The sequence below is a fragment of the Benincasa hispida genome, chromosome 9 (genome assembly GCF_027475165.1).
Source record: "Benincasa hispida cultivar pf3 chromosome 9, pf3_genome.v1.1, whole genome shotgun sequence".
Lineage (NCBI taxonomy): Eukaryota > Viridiplantae > Streptophyta > Magnoliopsida > Cucurbitales > Cucurbitaceae > Benincasa > Benincasa hispida.
The window spans coordinates 1,869,774-1,893,585 of NC_143486.1; the positions used below are offsets into that span (position 1 = coordinate 1,869,774).

Sequence of the window (23,812 nt, forward strand, 5' to 3'; positions counted from 1 at the left end):
GCATCTAGAGGACATAGATTCTTAACCTGACCCCAGTAGTGGGGTTACTTACTGAGTATTTTTATACTCTTTTTTTTGTGTGTGTTATGTTTTTCAGGTAAGTGTAAGGGCATACCAACGAATGGCAGAAGGAATCTGTGATCATGTCATTGGGACCAGAGAGATGTTTCCTCTCATATTTTCATGTTTTAGTCTTTTAAATTTCAGTTTGAACTTAGAGTTCCATTGTTGAAATTTTTATTTATAAAACTTCATGAAATTTATTTTGAACTTATATTTCAGGGGTCCCCAATCAAAGATTTTCAATTATTTAGATTTTACAAAGTTATTTATTTAATAAAATTCGTTTGATTTAGTTAAAATTTATGAGAGAGTCGTTTTTAGATTTATGCATGCATGTAGTAACGATCTAGTATAAGTCCTAGACAGTTAGGTCGTTACACGACATGTCCACTCAGTTGGATTGCAACTTTTCCGGCAACCATTGAAATGATCTCGTATGCCCACACTTACATAATTCATAAACGATTATAAAACAAGAATAAGTAGTAAGTGACAATGACACTACAATGAGTAGATCTCATATAGCCAGTGAATGGATATTACCTAAAATGCATGGGGAAACCTCAGTAGGTTGTACTTGACAATGTAATTCTCATTGTACCTGGACCTTTTTTTTGTAGTTCTCTGTTTTACCACTCAATCCTCTTTGTAGTCCAAGTAACGTCCTCTTCCATAACGTGTATCCCCAATCTATTGAATTAAAGTAATCCAAATCCTCCACATCAATTAATAAGGTCTTATCAACATTGGACCTCATCTTCTCCCTTCCCATCATACCTAATTCAGTGTAATAGATCAATGTCATCTTCGTAACATCCATGTCGTTCTCAAACTCCATCTCCTTGTACACTGTCTCTAAGGTACCAATGTGAATGTCCCCCTCAAAATCATTAGTGAAGTACCTACTATGCAGTGATCCAACTGCATCACCCTCCTCACAACTATTGGATTAGGTGACCGCCACAATATCGTCACTAATAGAAAGTCTTCTTTGGTGAATGTTACAACCGTACGATTCAAATTGAATGTCATTTCATCCTTCCTATCATCTTCAACCTCCCTCAATAAAATGTAATGGACCAATAGACTGTTGAAGATATGCCCATGCCCAGGAATCGCCCAAATACCGTCTTCCTGAAGAGGGCAAGTTAAGTGGGAGTTAGCTTCTCTTTCACTATCTTGTTAGTCCTTCCATTAAGAGGATAATCTGGTCGATTGACCTAGGAAACGATCTTGGGGAGGAATATTGAATTGTCTAGCCATACTGCACAGAATAACAAAAAACAAAGGTAAATAAGAATTATGTTCAATACTCGATACACGATTCACGATAATCGATGCACGATACAAGATACTTGATACCTGATACTCAATTTCTCGATACCCGATACATGCTACATGGTGTCCCTTACTCGCTACATTACATTGACTAGATGGTCGATTATCGAGCATTCGGTTGATTTTCCACCTTCATGCATTATCCTACTTAAACCCTAAACTCTAGATGGTCCAAAATAACAAAAAAATGAAGACTGAAACGAAACAAACTCGAGGTCTAACCAAACATGCAAGATATGCAAACAGAAATGAAAATCGTATCGGTCGAGTATTGAGTAACATGCAAGCGCATATCGAGGAACATGATGCCAAAATATAACAAAGAACGAGAGGAATGATGACAAAATACAAACAAGGAGAAGAATGTCACCTGATGCAGAGATAATCGAGTTTTGAGTGTGGAGGTGTTGTCATCGAAGGATATACAATCAGAAGAACATAGCGAATAGTCTGAGCTAACACAGAAATAGTGAAATAATGGACTTCAAACGCCTTCAAACAGGCTAAGAATTCAAAAGAATCGAGTATAAAGTATTTGAGTATGGAGTATGACATGGATATGATCGAGTATACACATGTTGATTACAGCCATATCGAGTGACCATGTACCTGGGTATCGAGTGACTGTGCATCTAGGAACGAGTGACGAGCCATTGGGGTACGAGTGACGAGCCATCGAGGATTGAGTAACTTCGTATTGGTAAGCACGCAGGGTGCATCTCAGGAGCGAATCAGTAAAATCACAAGCTTATGACGTAAGTAGAAGACCATTTTCCATTTCTCTACAGGTGGCCATTTTTCATTTGGGCCTCCCAAATGTGGCCATCCGTACAAATAACCCTTCACTACTCTCACATTTGTTCCTCTCGCTTTTAAGGGTTTAGCCGTTTAGTTTTTTTTCTATTTTCTCTCCCCTTGTTTTTGTTTTCTCTCCTTGCTCATTCCCGTTCTCACTATGCCAACATGTATGAGTAATAAGATTGATTTTGCTAATGATGATGATGTAAGAAAAAGGTAAAAAAAACTTAAAGTTTTAGAAAGAGGACAGAATTCATTATGGGCCCAAAAATAAGGTTAGCCGACACTTTTAGGGCCAATAATTAAGTGTATAGCAACATAATTGCAAATATAATAGAATTCATCCATGATAAACTATATCCATGGTAAACTCTTATTAGTGATAGACTTTATCGCTGATCCTTAAGCTTAAACTTAAACTTTGTGTGTTCGTACCTGTGAATTTTAAACTGTATTAGATATAAAGTTTAGTATTATGTTTAAGGAAACCATAAACTTTCAATTTTGTGTTCGGTGTCCATCAATTTTAAAATATTCAAAAGTTAAATGATCAAATAAACACAAACCTTAAAGTTTAGAGACAAAACTTATAAGATATTTTTTTTTAGTTGAACCGCTATAAGTGGGTGGAAGATTGAACAACGGACTTAAAACTAGTAATTCATGGCCTATCTATCAAATATGCTCGAAGAATTGATAAATTTTAGTTAGAAAACTAAAAAAATTAATTTGTAAAACTGATGCGTAGATGTAGGAGATTGATTGCGAAAATACATAAATATATTATATTAATGGTGTGTTTGATTTAATTTTTAAGTGTTTAATTTTGAAGATAAGTCATTTAAAAAAAATTGAAGTATTTAGCAACCAATCAAAATAACTTTTGAAACACTTTCAAATGGTACTTTAAACCGTTTTTATAAAAAGAGTTTAATAAAAATGAATTTAAAAAAATATTTTAGTCAATTTAAACCGATCCTTAAACTAAGACAAAATTGATAGAATATATATATAAAAGTATTATATTACAAGTTTAGTTATTACAATTTTAAATAGTTTTTTTTTTCAGGAATAATTGTCAACATTTTCATGAATATTTATATAAAATAAGATATTAACATTTTCATTAAGATAAAAAATATGTATATCATAGGTAGCCGTATTCTCATTTCTAAATATTATAAAGTCTTTGGCCTTAAATGGAAGAGACATAGGGATCAAGCTTATGTAATTGATAATTCCAACTACTATTTGCCAACAGAATTGATGCTGTAAGATGCAGTTGACTTTGATTCAGTCAACAGTTGAACAAGTCAATGTGAATAAATCAATCTTATCAACTTAATTCTTTTTATATAATTATAAAAAATGTTGGTAAACTTTACAATATACTTTTTGTTATCCGAACTTCAATTTTTTTTTTTTTTTTTTAAGTACAATCAACATCAAAATTTGAACCATGATTTTTTATAATTAGCGCATACTTTATTTAGTTTTTTTAGTATAATAAAAAGAGTGAGACAATTCGAACCATAACCTCTTATGCATTCTATCATTTTTAAGTGATGCAAAATTTTTTTTAATATATCGATGATTTGATACTCTTTTTTTTTTTCTTTTTCTTTCTTCTTCTTCTTCTTTTTTTTTTTTTTTTGTAAGTTCAAACAAAGTTTCATTTGAGAATGACGTTTCCACAAATAATCTAAAGGAGGACACGAAAAAATGAATGAATCCTCTTCAAATATATCAAATCAATGTGCAAAAACAGAGAGAACCAACAAACTATCCAATCTTCAAGAGCTAAAGTTGAGAGATTCCAGATGGAAATTGCAATATCAATGTGGCTTCTGTTGAGTTCTTTTGCACTCCTTGTTCAAGCACAAGATCAACCAGGTAATTTTCTCAACTTCCATACCTTAGACACTGTATGAACATCGTCTTTAAATCATTATATTGCTTACAAGTAATGGTTCTCCAGGCTTTGTTAGTCTAGATTGTGGTCTACCAGCAAATTCATCAGGCTACATCAATCCAAAGACAAATATTAAGTATATATCAGATGCAAGCTATATAAAAACAGGGGAAACTAGAAGCGTAGCACCTGAGTTCAAGAACTATGAACAACCATTCTGGACTGTAAGAAGTTTTCCTCAAGATAATAGAAACTGTTACAATAAAAGTGCCATTAAAGGTACCACGTATTTGATTCGGGCAATTTTTTTATACGGTAATTACGATGGGCTCAATAAAACTCCACAATTTGACCTGTATTTGGGCAATACTCGATGGACAACAGTAGATGATAGCTACTACTACACAGAAATGGTGCACACACCTACAAAAGATAAATTCCCAATCTGTCTTATCAACATTGGCTTAGGAATACCATTCATCTCAATATTAGAGTTTAGAGAACTTCCTGATCTCACATACTATTCTCTATCAAATTCCTTGCGCCTTCATCATCGGTACGATATGGGGTCAATCACAAATTACAGGTTGGCTCATGCATGCTATATGAAGAGTTGATTTTCCTGAACAATATGATTTTTAATAGTTAAAATCACTCTGGAATGTGTCTTTGTTCATTTAAAATCAATTTTGATGATAGAAAAATTGCTGTTAAATTGATTTTGAATGATCAAAGATATGTTTCGTGGTAATTTAGAATATAAAAAATGTGATCTTATAAGTTTCAAAAACATTCTCGAACATGCTTGTTAGTGAAAAGTGCTCATGTGTGCAAATATTATGTTTTCCTTTAGGTTTCCAGATGATGTATATGATCGAGTGTGGGAAACGTATGAAGATGATAATTATGCACAACTAAGTACCATGGATTCTGTAGCTACTGCTAACTATGAGTATACACCAGAGATCGTCATGAAAACTGCTGCAACTTCAAAGAATGGGACCAAGGACCTTAATTTCTCATGGGACTCGAGAAATGCAAGTGATAGATTTTATGCATATTTGCACTTTGCTGAACTTGAGAAGCTTCAAGGAAACAAATTCAGAGGATTTAATATCACTTATAATGGATATAATAGGGGTGGACCTATTATTCCTAGATATTTAAGCACAACAACATCTTTTCTAATCCTATCATCTCTATCAGAATCAAGACATGAATTATCACTCTTCCCAATACAAAATTCAACTCTTCCTCCCATCATCAATGCTTTAGAAATTTATACTGAGATGCTGATCTCAGAACAAGAATCATACAATGGAGATGGTATACCATTTTAAGGGTTTTGTTTTATTTTATTTTTTACTAACTTTAAACTTATGGACGATATATTGAAAAATCAGTGGATGCAATCAGTAATGTTCAGTCAACTTATGGAGTAATAAAAAATTGGGAAGGAGACCCATGTCTGCCAAGTGGATATCCATGGAGAGGTTTGAGTTGCAGCTCTGATCCAATTCCTAGAATCACATCACTGTAAGTTTACATCTTCAGTTGCAAGGTGACAAATAAAGTTCAATTCTATCAACTTCTAGCCAAAGTTACTGTATATGAGAGAATTGAACTATACTACTAGCTAATATCTTTTGTGAGAGATAATAGAACTCTGTCATACCAGGAACTTGTCTTCAAGCGAATTGAAGGGTGAGATATCTCCGTACATAATCAGTCTACCTATGTTACAAACATTGTAAGAGTCTCTTCATTAAAATTTAGATCGATATAATTAAACCAATGCTAAAAATAACGAAATTATGTTACAGGGATTTGTCAAGCAATTACTTGACAGGAGAAGTACCTGAATTTCTGTCCAAGTTGGAACACCTCAAAATCCTGCAAGTAAATCTAGAAGAAAGAAGTGGAGCACAAATTAACCTTAAAATAGAAATTAAACCATTTTTTTTCTCTTTCCAGAAACTTAGAGAATAACAATCTCACAGGCTCTCTTCCACCTGAGCTCATCAAAAAACAGAAGAGCCGTTCACTTACATTAAGGTCCATTATAGGGAGGGAAAAGATGAACTTTCATTCTGCTTCATACATATAACATCTATGTCCATGATAAAAATTTAGTTTTGCATTAACAAAGTGTATTTCATGACAGTATACAAGGCAATCCAAATTTATGTACCTCAGAGCCATGCACAAATATGACACCTGAGAGGAAGAAAAGCAACAACATAATCATTCCAGCAGTAGCATCAGTGGGTGGATTGCTTGCATTCCTCATAATTGCAGTGATTATCTATTGGATTGTTAAATCAAATAAGAAACAACAAGCTTTGATAGTGGGTCCTACAAAGACCTACACCCAATTAGGCACTTCCTTGGAGACAAGGAGACAGCAGTTTACTTATACAGAAGTTGTGAGGATGACCAACAATTTTGAGAGGGTTCTTGGTAAGGGAGGTTTTGGAATGGTTTACTATGGAGTGCAAGATGACACTCAAGTGGCTGTGAAGATGATTTCTCCATCAGCAGTACAAGGCTACAGTCAGTTTCAAGCAGAGGCATGTGCCTAAGATATAATATCTAATTTTCAGAAAAAAAATAGCTCATACTTCTTTCCCAAACTGTAAAAAATTCCAATTTCTTTCAGGTTACAATTCTTATGAGAGTTCACCACAGAAACTTAACAAGCCTTGTAGGGTATATGAATGATGAAGGTCACCTTGGCCTCATTTATGAGTACATGGCCAATGGAAACCTGGCTGAGCATCTTTCTGGTAATCTTCTAGCTCTAACTACAACTTACATGTTACAACACATGCTTCACAACCCAATTTACGAATTGAAAATATAATATTAGATTCAACTTTAGAAACCAAAATGTGAAGCTTAACCACACTTTGCTTGTCTACCACAGAGAAAAGCACAAGTATCTTAAGCTGGGAAGACAGACTTCGGATTGCAATAGATGCAGCTCAAGGTGTGTGGGATAAGTTTATAATTCCTTCTAACTTTCGGCAAACACATTATTGGCATTCTAGAGAAAGAAAAACTTACAGTCTTCAATACCGCAAAACAAGCAGGGCTGGAGTATCTGCATCATGGTTGTAAGCCACCAATAGTCCACAGGGATGTGAAAACAACAAACATCTTATTGACAGAAAAATTCAACGCCAAACTTTCTTATTTTGGTCTTTCAAAGACTTACCCTACAGATGACAAGTCCTACATGAGCACAATTATTGTTGGCACTCCGGGTTACCTTGATCCAGAGTAAGTTCCAACATTTTTGAATCCACTACTTCTCAAATGGATAAATTTTGGAAAAAAAAAAATGAAGGAAACAAACATCGTTGGCTTGTCTCTCAGGTACTATACATCAAACAGGCTAACTGAAAAAAGCGATGTGTATGGGTTTGGAGTTTCCTTGATGGAAGTAATTAGTTGCAGACCAGTAATTTCAAACATCCAAGACCCAGAAACAAATTACATAGCCAAATGGCTGCGCACCATGGTTGCTCAGGGAGATATCAAGAATATAGTTGACCCAAGATTAAAAGGAGCATATAAAAGTAACTCTGTTTGGAAAGCTGTGAGAGTAGCCTTGTCTTGCGTATCAGTAGACTCCAGTGAGAGACCAACGATGAATCAAGTAGTGATAGAGCTGAAGGATTGCTTAGCCATGGAGTTGAATCAAAGATCAGAAAGGCGTCCACTAGAATTGAGACATCACTGAAATGACGTCCATAACTATAATCGTGAATGCCACTCATGCCAGTCCCATGCCAAGGTGAAGAAATTCTACAAACTGACTTCAATTTTTTTTTTTTTTTTTTTTTGCTGGTTTCAAGTTTCAGTTTCCCTTTGAACTATTTGAATTGGTCACTGATGAAGTATGCAATTGTGTATAGAGTGTGTAATGAAGTTGATGTGTTTTGTTTATCCTTATTACAACAATATGAGAATAAGATCAGTCTGTTTCACTTGCAATTTTGGAACTAACACCTCAAGTGTGCGATTTTGGAACGAAGAATCATACTATACAGCCATTGAACAATAAGAAACTTATAGATTTTTTACACTAACCTAATGGAAAGAAATCAAACAACCCTAGGAAACAATTGGGCATCAAAAGCTTGGGTTCAGGTTGTGAGGTTTAATTGGAGAGTTTAACTAGCCTAGATTTATTATTACTACGCAGGGAGCAGATTTTTGAAGACTGGGTTTGGGAAAAACTGTCTTTGAAGACTGAGTTTAACTAGCCTAGATTTAAGAAAACTATGTCAAGGGAGCAAATTTATGAAGCCTGTCATGTTCAATGGGAACATCAGCCGAACTGCCGAAGTTTCAGATTTGCAAAGGAGGAGGAAGAAATTGGATGCACCTTGTTCCTTTCAATCATTCAGTCAGTCAATTGTTTCTCCGTCTAGATCTAATGTTTAGGAAGGGGTTTTTAGCTCTCCTCCTCCTACAGAACTTATCCATTCTACACGTATTCATGCTCTTGACATTGATATTGAGTCTGAAATTAGTTTGAATAGTGTGGAGCCTGAAGCATTTTTGGAAGAAAGAGTGGTTGTAGATCCTTATCTTGTGGACTCTTTTGTTGATGCTTTCAAAACGTTATTTAAAGACAATTTCCAGGATAATTTGACTGTGGCTTCTCAACCTTTATTGCCATTTATAATTCCTTCTCAGTTCCTTCAAAGTTTTTCATCTTTAATTAAGGCTTATGGGATACAATTCAAGGAAATTCACCCTCTATCCCCTCTCATAAAGTTCTAAGAAGTCGAGGTAGCTTGTTCATCAATCAGAGTTAGATTTTTTGCTTCAAACTTTAGAAATGATCGGAGTTCTTTCTTTGGGATTGCTTTATAAAGGGTGGTTGGCTTCTTGTTTGTTTTTTTTTTTGGAAGTTTTAAGTGGGGGTGGGTTAAATATTACTTGTTGGGCACTGTTACATTCTTTTGTTGGAAGGTTTTAGAGCATCAAAAGAAAGTTTGACGTCAAGGTTTTGGTGTTGGTTCGTCAAAAGCTTGTCTCATCGAATGTTTAGTCCATGCGTGGTTGAAGAGTTTTCAGTTTGCTCTTTGTTGATCTTCTGTTGGTTGGTGGTTGTTTTTCAGGTTTCTTTGGTAGTCTTATAGTCGCCATTGTTTTTCAGTAGTTGAAGAAGACTTACCGATCGAAGTTGTTTGAAAATTTATCTTTATTTGATTGTATTTGTTATTCACATATGTACTTTTTCTCTCCTTTTGAGGGTTTGTATCTCCTAAACTGTTATTCCTTTTCATTACATTAATGAGAATTTGTTTCTTGCTTAAAAGAAAAAAACCAACAGAGGCTGATTGTACAATTGATATTCTATAATCAACTGTTTGACTTGTAAAAAGATGAGAAGTTATGTTTGATTGTAATTCTGAGATTTCCACCCGAACATAAATTTCTAAACCATTGAATCATTGTTATCAAATATTTGCTTATAGATTTTACAACTGCCACTAGAGATAAATTTGATAGACATGATCTTTTTTTAACAAAAAACAACTTTTTCATTAATATATTTTAGAGAAGTGCACTATATACAAACTCTCTAACCCTAAAGGCACTTTTATAATCTACAGACATAGCTTACACACTATTTTAAGCTACGTGAATCTTTGTCTCAATTTCTCTATTATTTACGTTTCCTGTTTTTTCTTTGATTGTCGATTTCATAACACCATCCTTAATCATGTGAATAGACCATTTATCACTAAGCTAAGCTCATTTTGGCTTTTTCATGTGAATGTCATTTGATAGAGGTTGTTCAGCATACCAAGATCCCTCACGCCCTTCCCCATCATACTGAGGATCTCTCATTGAATCCATTAACCAAATTTAAATCACTCACCAATGTGTGATTCTTTAACCTGACTAATTAGAACCATCCTCAACCAAGAATGGTAGGAATTTGAAACAACATATAAACGAAGAAATAGATACCTCAAATAGATTATATCAGAAAGAGGATAAAATTTTGAAATATATTTTGAAGCTTTATTATTGGGCAAAGAATAAGTACATCTACATAACCATTCATTTACCTGTGTATATAGATGTGAATAAGCAAATGAACATATGTGCATCTCAACTAATCTCACACCAGCGTTTTCAAAGCACAAGATGCACCTCAAGGCGACAAGTCCTTTAATCGCCTCAAGGCGAGAGGCGACACAAAGGCGATGCCCGAGTGAAGCAAGGCGCAATGAATAAATAAATAAATAATATATGTAAAAGTAGAACATAAGTTTATATACAAATGTCAAAGCCTCTAAGATCAATAATAGTAATCTAATCAATAAAAATTAACAAAACTCTAAAAGTAAAAGTTTAAAACATGATCAAATGTCGAATTCAACATCCTCCCATCTAAATATAAAATTATATTGGTATAATTAAAAAAAGTATACTGATATAATTAAAGAAAAAAAAAGAGAAGGAATTCTAAATTTTACTCAGGTGCATGCCTTGGCCAAGGCGCAAGGCGCTGCAAGGCGAGCACCTCATTGAATCTGCACACCTCAACTACATACGAGGTACACAGGCCTCCGGTTGCCTCGCCTCTTGCCTCAAGCGCGCGCCCAGAATCATCTCAACATCACTGTCTCACACCATATACCGTTGAAACATCTAACTGTTAAGGAACTTTTAAGATTTTAAGGAAAATTGCCTTTTTAGTCTCTTATCTCAATGGTTTAATGGGTGTTTGTGTGTTTTTTTTTAGTTTAATGGGTGTTTTGTATTTTGTTTTTTTAGATTGAGAGGGAATGACCATAGAAGGAGAAGAGGAGAGAGAAATGATTTAAAATTATAAAAAAAAAATCTAATTAATGTAGGAAAGGACTTTTAACCTATTTTTTAAAATTAAATTAAAACGTTAAAAGACCAAATGCACCTATTCTTAAAAGTTCATGGACTAAAAAGGTTTTTTTTTTTTTTTTTTTAAGATTTTATTATCTAACTAGGTAGCCACCGAGGAACTTGAATTCAAACCTTTGGTGGCTCTTTTCTACCTTCATTCACATGACCACTAATCAGATCCATAACCATCATTTGTAATCAATCAAACACTTTTTTTAGAATAAAAAATGTGCTGTATAAATATTTAAATCTTTGACATCGAGAAAAGAAGCATATGCCAATTATTGCTAAGCTACGTTGGCATGACTAATCAAATATATATATATATATATATATTATCAGAATCAATCCAACACTTGGTGTTTGGCGAACTCCTCGCTAGCTGCATTCTTCTTATTAATAAATTGAAGGCCATAAAATGGAGGGGCTTAAAGTTATACAATAATCTCTGCTGCGGTCAGTACGATGCAGACTGTTGGGTTGAAATTCTCTTGTCAAATGTATTAAAAAAGGATGGCTAAGTCCAAGTCAATTGTAAAACACAAGCTAAAACACCCACTTGAAATTGGGAAGAAAATATTCTATTATTATTCTTTTATATTATGAAGGTAACTATCAATAAGGAAAAAATCTTACAACCATAAATGGTGAATATACACATAATAAATATCCAATATCACAAGAGATAAAGGAAATCCAACCTACCCCAAATTAGATTAAAAAGAAAACCAACATTCTTCGTTGATTAAATTGGTGAAACGTTAGAAGATAATTTCGTAGGTGCTAAGAATCTATGGTCTAAATCTATTAACTGCAGTACACTTTAGATTTACCATTCTGACCCTTTCTTTGAAGGCAAAATCTCCATGCTAGATTTTCAATATCTGTACTTCTGTTAAATTTGATGAAAATACCAGTTTTGAAGTATTATTATCTCATTTTTCAGAATTCATCCATACATCTAAAATAGATTATGCAAGCAAATCAATGCAATTATCATGGGAAGATAATGACTTTTAATATAGTAACTGAAGTTCTTCTGATCTTGAATAAGTCATCAATATTTTAATGAAGTCTCTTACTCAATATGTATATAAAAAACATCATACATCAAAATCATATAGTTGAAGTTCCATTGCCAATTAAGATAAACTATATATGCAATATAAAGACGTGAGTACCAAGTGTAGACGAACTTTAATTTGTTGGAGAAGGCCTGACAAGCTTATAGGTCTTCTCTATAACAACAGTCCTCTGGTTCAAGTTGATGATCAATCTTCAGTATTTCATTCAAACAAAACCAACTTGAAGTTCAATCTGCAGCCAACCAGAAAGAGATTCCAAAGGGTGATGATGAATAAAAGAACAAGATGTTTTCTAATTTTCTTCTCTCTTGTACTTACTGTTCAAGCACAAGATCAATCAGGTAAATTTTGTTAGCCATATATTTGTATTCTGTCTGTCAACATTCTTAAAAACATATTTGGAAAAAGATAAATTGATCTCTCAGGTTTCATAAGCTTGGATTGTGGACTATCAGCAAATTCTACCTACATAGGATCAACAACAAATATCACATACATTTCAGATGCAGCATATATAAACAGTGGTGAAAGCAAAAACATAGAATTAGACAAAAACAGCTATGAGCAACATCTATGGTCCCTTAGAAGCTTCCCGGAAGGTACCAGGAACTGTTACAACATAAGCAACATTACTAGTGGCACCAAATATTTAATTCGAGCAAGCTTCTTGTATGGTAATTATGATGGGTTAAGATCAATGCCAGTCTTTAATCTCTACTTCGGAGATAGCTTGTGGGTCACCGTGAATATTACATTACAAGCATTTATATTCACCTATGAAATCATTCATATTCCATCATCAAACAGAGTGCATATCTGCCTGATTAATGTAGGAGTCGGAACACCTTTCATTTCTGCATTGGAATTTAGACCTTTGCCAAACTATACTTACCCAACAGAACATGGGTCCTTCTCACTTTTTGCTCGATTGGATATTGGTTCGACATCAAACATCTCATACAGGTTAGTTATTATCGATATATCAATCTAGAATGAAATTATTCTATATCTTTTTTTCAATAGAAACATTTCATTCATACCTGAAATAAGGGAAAAACCCCAACACCTATAGGTAATTCCAACAAAGATCTCCAGCATGGATTTTTATTGAAGTGAAAAAGGTTTATTTATTTTCTGTGTGTTCCTTTATTTCAGGTTCCCTTACGATGTTTTTGATCGGATTTGGCATCCCTCTAATAATGATAAATATTTTGATCGATTAAATACCTCTAGTATAGTAGATGTCAATCACACAGAGAACCAACCAGCAGCAGTTGTCATGGGAACTACTATTATCCCTAAAAATGTGAGCAGATCTTTTTCTCTTATGTGGGAGTCAACTGATGAAAATACTCAATATTATGTATATCTCTATTTTGCTGAGCTGATAAAGCTTCATCGACGCAAACAATTTAGAGGCTTCAACATCAATCATAATGGAAAATATTGGAAGGGCCCTGTTATTCCTAAATATTTGAACACAAGCAGCATTTATGACATCAAACCATTGGAATTCCCAGAAAAGCAACACAGCTTAACATTTACTCGAATTGAAAATTCAACACTTCCTCCAATCTTTAATGCTGCAGAAATTTATTCCAAAATTGAGATCTCAGAATTAGAATCAGATCAAGGAAATGGTATGCTAATTAGATTTCCCATTGTTGGCCTTTTAGTTTTGCCTTTTACATTCTGATGGAACAAACTTTAAAACTTGAGTGATAATTTCATGAATGCGTTGTTCGGAAAATTAGTGGATGCAATCAGAAAAGTAAAGTCAACTTATGGAGTAATCAAAGATTGGGAAGGAGATCCGTGCATCCCAAGAAAACATCCTTGGAGTGGTGTAGGTTGCAGTAATGAGTCAATCCCAAGAATAATAACATTGTAAGTACATGCATGCTGTTAGATATTTGTTTAAAAATTAATAGCACTAGCATCTACGTTTGCCAGCCAACAGAAGAACTTGAGATTAATGAACTGACAAAAACTTTACAGGAACTTGTCATCCAGCGGTCTGACAGGTGATATATCTCCTTATATATCCAATCTTACGGCCTTGCAAACTCTGTAAGTATTCACCCATATAAATGATAAGTAAATTGGAACTGCAAGATGCAATTTTATCTTTAGACCAAACACAATTAATTGAGTTTTTGTTCCAGGGACTTGTCAAACAACAGCTTAACTGGAAAACTGCCCGATTCTTTATCCAAATTGTCAAACCTCAAAGTCCTGTAAGTTACTTACAACGAAGAAGTCAAGGACCATGCAGTTTCTAAGATGATTGAAAATTTATTTGTTCTATTCATAGAAATTTGGAGAACAATAATCTCTCATGTCCAATTCCACTTGAGCTCATAAGAAGATATAATGATAGTTCACTATCATTAAGGTATCTTTCTTGGAATACATGAAATTTTAAATAATATTTTAATTGCAAACAGCAAGTCAAACAAGCCTGCTAAGGAAATCTAATTGATCACAGTGTGAAAGGTAATCCTAATCTGGAATGCACAAACAAGGAAGTGGTGGTGAAGGAGAAGAAGGAGAAGAACAAAGTTGTGATTCCAGTAGTAGCATCAATTGGTGGCTTGCTGTTAAGTGTCATAATTGCAGGGACTGTTTTCTGGATTGCTAGATCAAAAGGAAAACGACAGGGTAAAGATGCCTTGGAGATAGATCATCCAGAAACCAACATTAACGTTAGTGGCAGTTCTTTGGGAACTAGAAGACGGCAGTTTACTTATACTGAAGTTGTAAGAGTGACCAACAATTTTGTGAGGATTCTTGGTAGAGGAAGTTCTGGAGCAGTTTACCATGGAATGATTGATGATATTCAAGTGGCTGTGAAGATGCTAGCTCCATCAGCAATACAAGGCCACGATCAATTCAAAGTAGAGGAATGTACTTTACATATAGTATTTCATATTTGATGCTGATAAAAGTATTCATCTCACACTTGCTTATCAGACTAAAAGGATGCTAATGTCATACAGGTTACAGTTATTCTTGATGTTCACCACAGAAACTTAACAAATCTTGTAGGGTATTTGAGCGAAGGAACTCACCTTGGCCTAATTTTTGAGTACATGCCCAATGGAAGTTTAGCACAGCACCTTTCAGGTAATCTTCTAGTATCTAGCAATGATTTGAAACACATGCATCAGCTTCCATATTATATTAAAAAATTTAAAATCGTTTCAACAACAAAAATGAAAATTGGGCCCTGCCCCCATTCTTCATTGAATTTGCAGAGATAAGTTCAAATGTCATAAGTTGGGAAGATAGACTCCGAATAGCAATGGATGCAGCTCAAGGTGAGACAAGTTTTCATTTAAACTTCTTTACAACACATTATCTACTTTTTCTTCATCCCTAACCCCTGAGAGGTACGAGTTTGCAAAATGCAGGACTAGAATACTTGCATGATGGTTGTAAACCACCAATAATCCATGGAAATGTAAAACCAACAAACATCTTGTTGACTGAAAATTTTCAAGCTAAACTTTCTGACTTCAGTGTTTCCAAGAGCTACCCAACAAATGATAATACCAGTTACCTTGACCCGGAGTAAGTACTAATTTCAAACATTTCTCAAGCCATTGTGCTTCTCCATTTGATGTCTTTTAATTGATCCTCAGAAGGAAAGATAATTGAAAAAGACATATTTCAAGAACTTCATGGATTCTCTCTCAGGTACACAACATCAAACAGGCTAAGCCCAAAAAGTGATGTGTACAGCTTCGGCCTTACTCTGTTGGAGATAGTGTGTTGCAAACCAATGATATCGAAATCCCAAGGCCAGGATTCGGTTCATATAATTAAATGGGTCGGTTCCATGATTGCAAAAGGTGATTTTAGAAGTATAGCAGACCAAAGATTAAAAGGAGAATATAACATAACCTCTGTCCGAAAAGCGGTGGAAGTAGCAATGGTTTGTGTATCAGGGAATTCTGAGAGAAGGCCAACAATGAATCAGGTGGTGGCAGAATTGAAAAGTTGCTTGGCTATAGAATTAAGTAGAAGGCCGAACAGTCAGCCTCCTTATTCAACAGAGTCCATTGAGATGACATCCATTGTCATGGCTTTGCCTTCTCAGTCAAGTCCCATGGCGAGGTGAAATTCGCTGGACGATCATCTCCCTCTTCATCGATTGTTTGATTAAAGCTTTTCGTTACAGAATTTATCTAAGTCATCAGATTTTTTTATCATTTGGCTGTTGAAACTTGAAACGTACAAATTGTGGCCTTTCATCTCCAATAGAAATTTCTCTGGTCGGTAGAAAACATGGAAATAACTATGCTCTAATTGCTTCGTCTTAAGGGATGTTGAATGTGCAATGTAAATGAACTGATTCCAGTATTGATTTCATTCTTAATATCCATTGTCATCCTCGCTAATTTTGGACAATTGATGCCGTAAGCACATATAAAACCTTGCGTTAACGTGTTTAAATATAAAGCTAACCATAACCAATCTAAAAGATTTTTGAAGTATCTACGAAATGACATATAAGTATAAATTAATTTTTTTTTTATGAGGACAACTTTTTATTGAGAAAAAAATGAAAGAAGGTACGACGTACAAAAAAACAAACTCACAAAAAGGGGAAGACACCCTCTACAAGAAGAGACTGCAAATATACCAAATCAAGTCAGAAAAATTACAAAAATCCTTTGAAATCAAGGCCCAAGGAAAACATAAAAACACACTAGAGACCACATTTCTCTAGCATCCCTCTCAACCCCCTAAACAGTTTGCTATTCCTCTCACCCCAAAGCACCCACATAATAGCATAAACACTAGCATGCCAAAGAAAACAACCTCGCTTCCCAAATAGCAGATTGAGGAACTCCTTGATCATATCTCTAACACCTCTGTGACGAACACACATCATGTCAAACTTCTGAAAAAAGAATCCCAAACCAGGCTAACAAAATCACAGTGTCAAAGAATATGATCCAAGTCTTCCTCCGCCTTCTGGCAGAGGATATAGTTGAAAGACCCAATCATCAACGACATCTTCCTCGCAAGCATATCCAACGTATTAATACAGTCGTGAAGAACCTCCCAAGTGAAGAATCTCGCCTTTCTAGGAACATTAATCCTCCACAACAACGAAAAAAACAAACTCGCTCGTAGGAGAAGGGTTAACTAAACATTGGAAGAAAGACTTACACGAGAACCTGTCTAGAAGTAGCATTAAGTTTTTCTAGAATTATGTTGAAATATGTAAATTGTAAATAAAGTAGGGATCTAGAAGTATCCTAGGGTTTCTTTAAGTTTAAGGAATTCTAGAATTCTTTTAGATAAGAATAAACCAAGAAATATCTAGAATGTTTAGAATCCAAGAACAACCTAGAGATATCTTTTTCTCTGGGCTTTAAAGATCTCATGCCTATAAATAGGAGGTGTGGCCCCATATGTGAGCCAAAAAAAGTAAGAGAGAGAGAGAAACTTAGAATTGAAAAGTGAGTGAGTGTGTCTTGAGAGTGAAAAAGTATTCACTCAAAAGTGTTTATCTTTGTATATTCTTGATAAAAATTTCTTTCTTTCAAAGAGATTATCTCTCCTCCTTTTGTGTCAAATTCATTGACGACTCTAAGTTGAATATTTCAAGCTTTGGCAAAAATAAAAAGGTGGTTCTGAGATAAAATGAACGAAAAAATAACAAGTCAACTGATTGTTTAGATTGTAGAATAATTGGTGCTAGCAGGCTCAATTGTCACTAATTTAAACAATAACCTCTGCTGCAGTCAGCATGATGCGGATGGTTGGGTTGAAATGAGGTCATAAAACATAGTAGTTTGAACTTTAGACAATAACCTCTGCTGCAGTCAGCAAGATGCAGACGGTTGAGTTGAAGTTCTCCTGTCAACTAGTTGTATTAAAAGGGTTGGCAAGGTCAAACATACGCAAAAATACACCAACTTATAATTGCCATTTTTTTTTTTTTTTTGTTAAGAAGATAAAATATATTCTTTATTGGTGAAATTAGTGAGATGCTAGAAGGTATTTTTACAGAGGCTAAGAATTTTGACCTTAATCTATGAACTACAGAACATTTTTAAATTCAACAATCACCTTTTTTTCCAAGACAAAATCTTCATGCTCGATTTTCAATATTTGTTCCCTTGCCAAAGTTGATGAGAATGTCAAATTTAAAGTAACAGGTAAACAGTGTTCAAAATTTATCCATACATCTAAAACGAGATTGTTTAAGCTAATCAATGTAACTATCATAGGAAGCTAATGACTTTTGACAAAGTAAATGAACTTCTGATCTTGAATAAGTAATCAATAATTTTATGAGGTATTCTCACCATGTATATTAAAAAAAATCATATAGTTGAAATTCCATTGCCAACTAGGGAAAATGATATATGCAATATCAAGAAATCAGTACCAAGTGTATACATAAGAACTTTAATAAGTTGAAAAGCTATAGTTCTTTGCAACAATAGCATTCTGCTTCAAGTTCACGATCAATCTTGAAAGAAAACCAACTTCAAGTCCTATCTGCAGTCAACCAGAAAGAGACTCCAAAGGGGTAATGATGGATACAAGAACAAGAAGTTTTCTATTTTGTTTAGCTCTTATACATACTATTCAAGCTCAAGATCAATCAGGTAAATGTTGTAAGGAATATTTGTAGTTTCTCGGTAAACATTCGTAAAATCCTATTTGGCTAAAAAAAACTGATCTCTCAGGTTTTATAAGCCTGGATTGTGGACTACCAGCAAATTCTAGCTACACCACAAATCTCACCTACATCTCAGATGCAGCATATATAAACAGTGGTGAAACAGAAAATATAGACTTCAACAAAAATATCTATGAACAACAACTATGGACCCTTAGAAGCTTTCCTAATGGCACCAGGAACTGTTACACTATAACCGATATTGCCGGTGGCACCAAATATTTAATTCGAGCAAGCTTCTTGTATGGTAATTATGATGGGTTGCGATCACCGCCAGTCTTTGATCTCTACTTTGGAGATAGCTTGTGGGATAAAGTGAATATTACATATGAAGCAGATATATTCAATTACGAAGTCATTCATATTCCATCAACAAACAAAGTACAGATCTGTCTGATCAACATAGGAGCTGGAACACCTTTCATATCTGCATTAGAATTTAGACCTTTGCCAGAGTATATTTACCCAATTGGATCCAAGTCCCTCTTGCTTTCTTTTCGATGGGATATTGGTTCCACGTCAAACATCTCATACAGGTGACTTATTATTGATTTATCAATTTAGATGAAATCATTCTATATCACAACATGGATTTTCATTGAACTGGAAAGGCTGATTTCTTTTCTGTGAGTGACTTTGTTTCAGGTTCCCTTCTGATGTTTTCGATCGGATTTGGCTTCCTGCTAATAATGATAAATATTTTGATCGATTAAGTACCCCTCTTGCTGTAGATGTCCATCAAACAGAGAACCAGCCACCAGCCATTGTTATGGAAACGACTATAGTCCCAAAAAATGCAAGTGATCCCTTCTCTCTTACATGGAAGACAGATGATGAAACTACCCAGTATTATGTATATCTTTACTTTGCTGAGCTGGTCAAGCTTAAACGCAACCAGTTTAGAGGCTTCAACGTTATTCATAATGGGAAATATTGGAAGGGACCTGTTATTCCTGATTACTTGAACGCAAGCAGCATTTACAACATCGAACCATTAGACCCCGAAAACCAACACAACTTAACTTTTACTCGAAGTGAAAATTCAACTCTTCCTCCAATCTTCAATGCTGTTGAAATTTATTCCAATATAGAGATCTCAGAATTAGAATCAGATCAAGGAGATAGTATGTTGATTCCATTTTTCATTATTAGCATCTTAGTTTTGCCTTTTACATTCAATCACACAAAATTTTAGACGTGGGCAATAATTAATAAATGCATTATATGGAAATTAGTTGATGCAATCACAAAAATAAAGTCAACCTACGGAGTGATCAAAGATTGGGGAGGAGATCCATGCATCCCGAGAGCATTTCCTTGGAGTGGTATAGGTTGCAGCAATGAATCAAGCCCAAGAATCATATCACTGTAAGTACATACATTATATACACGATTCGCTTAGGAAATAATAACCTTATCGTCTAAGTTAGCCAGCCAACAGCATAATTGAACTAATAAAAAATCTTACAGGAACTTGTCATCGAGCAATTTGACAGGCCTTATATCAACTGATATATTTGATCTAACGGCCTTACAAATTTTGTAAGTGTTCTCTCATTTAAATGGTACAAGTAAATTGGATCAACAAGATGCAATTTCATCCCTTGACCAATTACAAAATAAATTGAGTTTTTATTTCAGGGACTTGTCAAACAATGACTTAACAGGAAAAGTACCCGATTTGTCCAAATTGTCAAACCTCAAAGTTCTGTAAGTTACTTAAAACGAAGAAGTCAAAGAAGGAAGATGCAATTTGTAAGATGATTGAAAATTAATTTACTCTTTTTACAGAAATTTGGGGAACAACAATCTCTCATGTCCAATTCCACCTGAACTCGTAAGAAGATTCAATGATAGTTCACTATCATTAAGGTCTCTTTCATGGAATAGATGAATTCATAAATAGTATTCCACTTTCAAACTGTAAGTCTAACAAGCTTGCTTGTGAAAATCTCATGATGACAGCGTAGAATGCAACAAGGAGATAGTAGTGGAAAAGAAGGAGGAGAAGAAGAAAAACAATGTTGTAATTCCAGTAGTAGCATCAATCGGCGGTCTGCTTGTCATTGCCATAATTGCAGGGATTGTTTTCTGGATTGCTAGATCAAAAAGTAAACAAGAAGGTAATGCTGCGGAGGAGGTGCATCATCCAGAAATCAACATTAACATTGGCGAGAATTCTTTGGAAACCAGAAGACGTCAGTTTACTTATTCTGAAGTGGTGAGAATGACCAATAATTTTGTGAGGATTATTGGGAGAGGAAGTTTTGGAGCAGTTTACTATGGAATAATTGATGATATTCAAGTGGCTGTGAAGATGCTAGCTCCATCAGCCATACAAGGCCACGATCAATTCAAAGTAGAGGAATGTACTTTACATATAGTATTTCATATTTGATGCTCATAAAAGTATTCACCTCACACTTGTTTATCAGACTAAAAGGATGCATATTTCATACAGGTTACAGCTCTTCTTCATGTTCACCACAGAAACTTAACAAACCTTGTAGGGTATTTGAGCGAAGGAACTCACCTTGGCCTAATTTTCGAGTACATGGCCAATGGAAGTTTAGCACAGCACCTTTATGGTAATCGTCTAGTATCTAGCAATGATTTGAAACACATGCATCAGCTTCCATATTATATTGAAAATTTTAAACTTGTTTCAACAACAAAAATGAAAATTGAGGCCTACTTCCATTGTTTTCATTGAATATGCAGAGAAAAGTTCAAGTGCCATAAGTTGGGAAGATAGACTCCGAATAGCAATGGATGCAGCTCAAGGTGCGACAAGTTTCATTCAAGCTTCTTTACAACACATTATCTACTTTTATATTCCTAAACTCTGAGTGGTATCGAGTTTATAAAATACAGGACTGGAGTACCTGCATGATGGTTGTAAGCCACCAATAATCCATGGAAATGTGAAACCAACGAACATTTTGTTGACTGAAAAATTCCAAGCCAAACTTTCTGACTTCGGTGTTTTCAAGAGCTACCCAACAAATGACAATACCAGTTACGTTGACCCAGAGTAAGCACTAATTTCAAACATTTCGCAAATGTATTTTGGCTATTCCTAAGAAAAGCCATGGAAAGAGACAAATTATAAGAAACTTCATGGCTTGTCTCTCAGGTACAGAACATCAAACAGGCTGAGTCCGAAAAGTGATGTGTACAGCTTCGGCCTTACTCTGTTAGAGATAGTATGTTGCAAACAAGTGATATCGAAATCTCAAGGCCAGGATTCAGTTCATATAATTAAATGGGTTGGCTCCATGGTTGCTCAAGGTGATTTTAGAAACATAGCAGACCAAAGATTAAAAGGAGAATATAACATAACCTCTGTCCGAAAAGCAGTGGAAGTAGCAATGGCTTGTGTATCAGTGAATTCTGAGAGAAGGCCAACAATGAATCAAGTGGTGGCAGAACTGAAAAGTTGCTTGGCTGTAGAATTGAGTCGAACACCGGAGAATCAAGCTCCTTATTCAGCAGAATCCATGGAAATGACATCCATTTACATGGTTTTGCCTCCTCAAACAGGTCCCATGGCGAGGTGAAGTTCATCAGAAGATCAGAATCTATCATTTAGTGATTGAAACTTGAAACGTACAAATTTCGACTTCATGTATAAAGGGTAAAAAATTGTGCCGTAATTGCTTCTTCATCTTTGGGTGGTCTTGATCTTGAAGAATACTTTCTTATATCATGTGAAAAGATGATTTCATTCCCAAATCGAAATCCGTTGTCCACACTAATTCTAATTTGGGAAAGTTCTCTCTTTTGTCCTTGATTTTCTTAATACGATAATCTGAATAAAGAAACAATCACCCAACCAAAGGAGAATGGTAATCGGAGACTTTACAGAGTTGTAAACCGCAGGCTTCAATGAGAAGGGATTCAACATGGAGAAATGGATAACTTTATTTGAACTACTTTGGAAAAATGGGCATCAATGGCCCATTTTTAAAAGTTGGCCTAGGTTTTAAAAATCAATGATTTTTTACCTTCTCCTTATATCAGTATTGGGTAAAATTACTATAATGGCCAAACTCTTAAAAGACTTGAGTTTTTTTGGAAAATTTATACGGATGGGTCAAATTTTGAGGCCCACTCGAAATCTGGCCCATCTTTAAAAAACACTCGAAATTTAGCCTTCTGATGACGTCAGCCACGTGCGAAATGTCCATTTAGTCTCCAAAACGCTCGTTGTCGTGCACGTGTCCCAGATTCTCGCTCATTCCTCTTGTTTTGGAATACTTCCTCTCATGCTTTCCTCTTGTTAAAAACAAACCAGAGCATGCACATGTACCGGATTCACGTGCATTCCTCTTGTTTTAGGCTTCCTTTCTCTCGTACCTTCTTCTCGTTCTTCATCGGACAGAAACCAACTGTTTTAAATTTTAATTTTTTAGTTCGATTCCCTCATTCGTCTCGCTTCGTCTTCTTTCTTCTTCCTTAGTACAACAGTTTTATCTCTCTCAATCATCGATAGAAACCACAACTTGCATGCGTCTAATTCAATTTCTGTACCGTCGAACACCAACAAGTTGTAGACTATCTTCTTCCACCAATAACTTGCAACGACAATACGTGCCAACTCTCTCGTTTGCTCCTTCCTACACCTTCAAAGTTAAGATAACACTAGTACAAATTGAGGTTTAGGTTTTCGCTTGCATTTGATATCATAAATTGTCCTTGGGTTTAGAGTTTATGAAGAAATTAAAGTAAATACAGAGAGGAAGAAGGAAGAGGAAAAATGAGAGAAAGAAGGGAGAGGAAGAACTAGAGAAAGAATGAGAGAAAAAAAAAAAAAAGAAGAAAAAACGAGAAAAAGAATGAGAGGAAGAAACGAGACAACGAGAGGATGGACTGAGAGCTTAAAATGAGATTTTTACAGAATGCAAGATAATGTGATTTTTGTTCCTTTTTTTTTTTTCTCTAGCTCCGTTTTTTTTATTTTACCTACCGTTATAATAGCTAATCTGAAGATTGCAA

General features: G+C 34.8%; 3 protein-coding genes across 3 annotated transcripts; all 3 read left to right on the forward strand.

The window, feature by feature from the left end:
- Positions 1-3,708: 3,708 nt before the first annotated feature.
- On the forward strand, positions 3,709-7,914 carry LOC120085521 (LRR receptor-like serine/threonine-protein kinase IOS1). The gene is given in 13 exon segments (XM_039041540.2): positions 3,709-4,092; positions 4,178-4,697; positions 4,965-5,437; positions 5,515-5,647; positions 5,790-5,861; positions 5,935-6,006; positions 6,086-6,166; positions 6,276-6,681; positions 6,771-6,897; positions 7,038-7,100; positions 7,204-7,393; positions 7,490-7,843; positions 7,845-7,914. Coding segments are annotated over 13 exon segments (2,700 nt in total). The 5' UTR covers positions 3,709-3,953.
- A 4,267-nt stretch (positions 7,915-12,181) lies between these two features.
- On the forward strand, positions 12,182-16,489 carry LOC120085523 (putative leucine-rich repeat receptor-like protein kinase At2g19210). The gene is made up of 12 exons (XM_039041542.2): positions 12,182-12,449; positions 12,534-13,071; positions 13,264-13,748; positions 13,863-13,995; positions 14,107-14,178; positions 14,274-14,345; positions 14,423-14,503; positions 14,597-15,029; positions 15,108-15,234; positions 15,366-15,428; positions 15,522-15,681; positions 15,808-16,489. Exons 1-12 carry the CDS (start codon positions 12,182-12,184, stop codon positions 16,229-16,231), a joined length of 2,856 nt encoding a protein of 951 aa, XP_038897470.1. The 3' UTR covers positions 16,232-16,489.
- A 2,178-nt stretch (positions 16,490-18,667) lies between these two features.
- Positions 18,668-22,728, forward strand: LOC120085522 (putative LRR receptor-like serine/threonine-protein kinase At1g51880). The gene is made up of 12 exons (XM_039041541.2): positions 18,668-18,740; positions 18,822-19,350; positions 19,460-19,938; positions 20,050-20,182; positions 20,285-20,356; positions 20,456-20,524; positions 20,606-20,686; positions 20,780-21,197; positions 21,276-21,402; positions 21,536-21,598; positions 21,689-21,848; positions 21,951-22,728. The coding sequence occupies exons 1-12, from the start codon at positions 18,668-18,670 to the stop codon at positions 22,372-22,374; spliced, it is 2,628 nt and encodes an 875-aa protein (XP_038897469.2). The 3' UTR covers positions 22,375-22,728.
- The last annotated feature ends 1,084 nt before the right edge of the window (positions 22,729-23,812 follow it).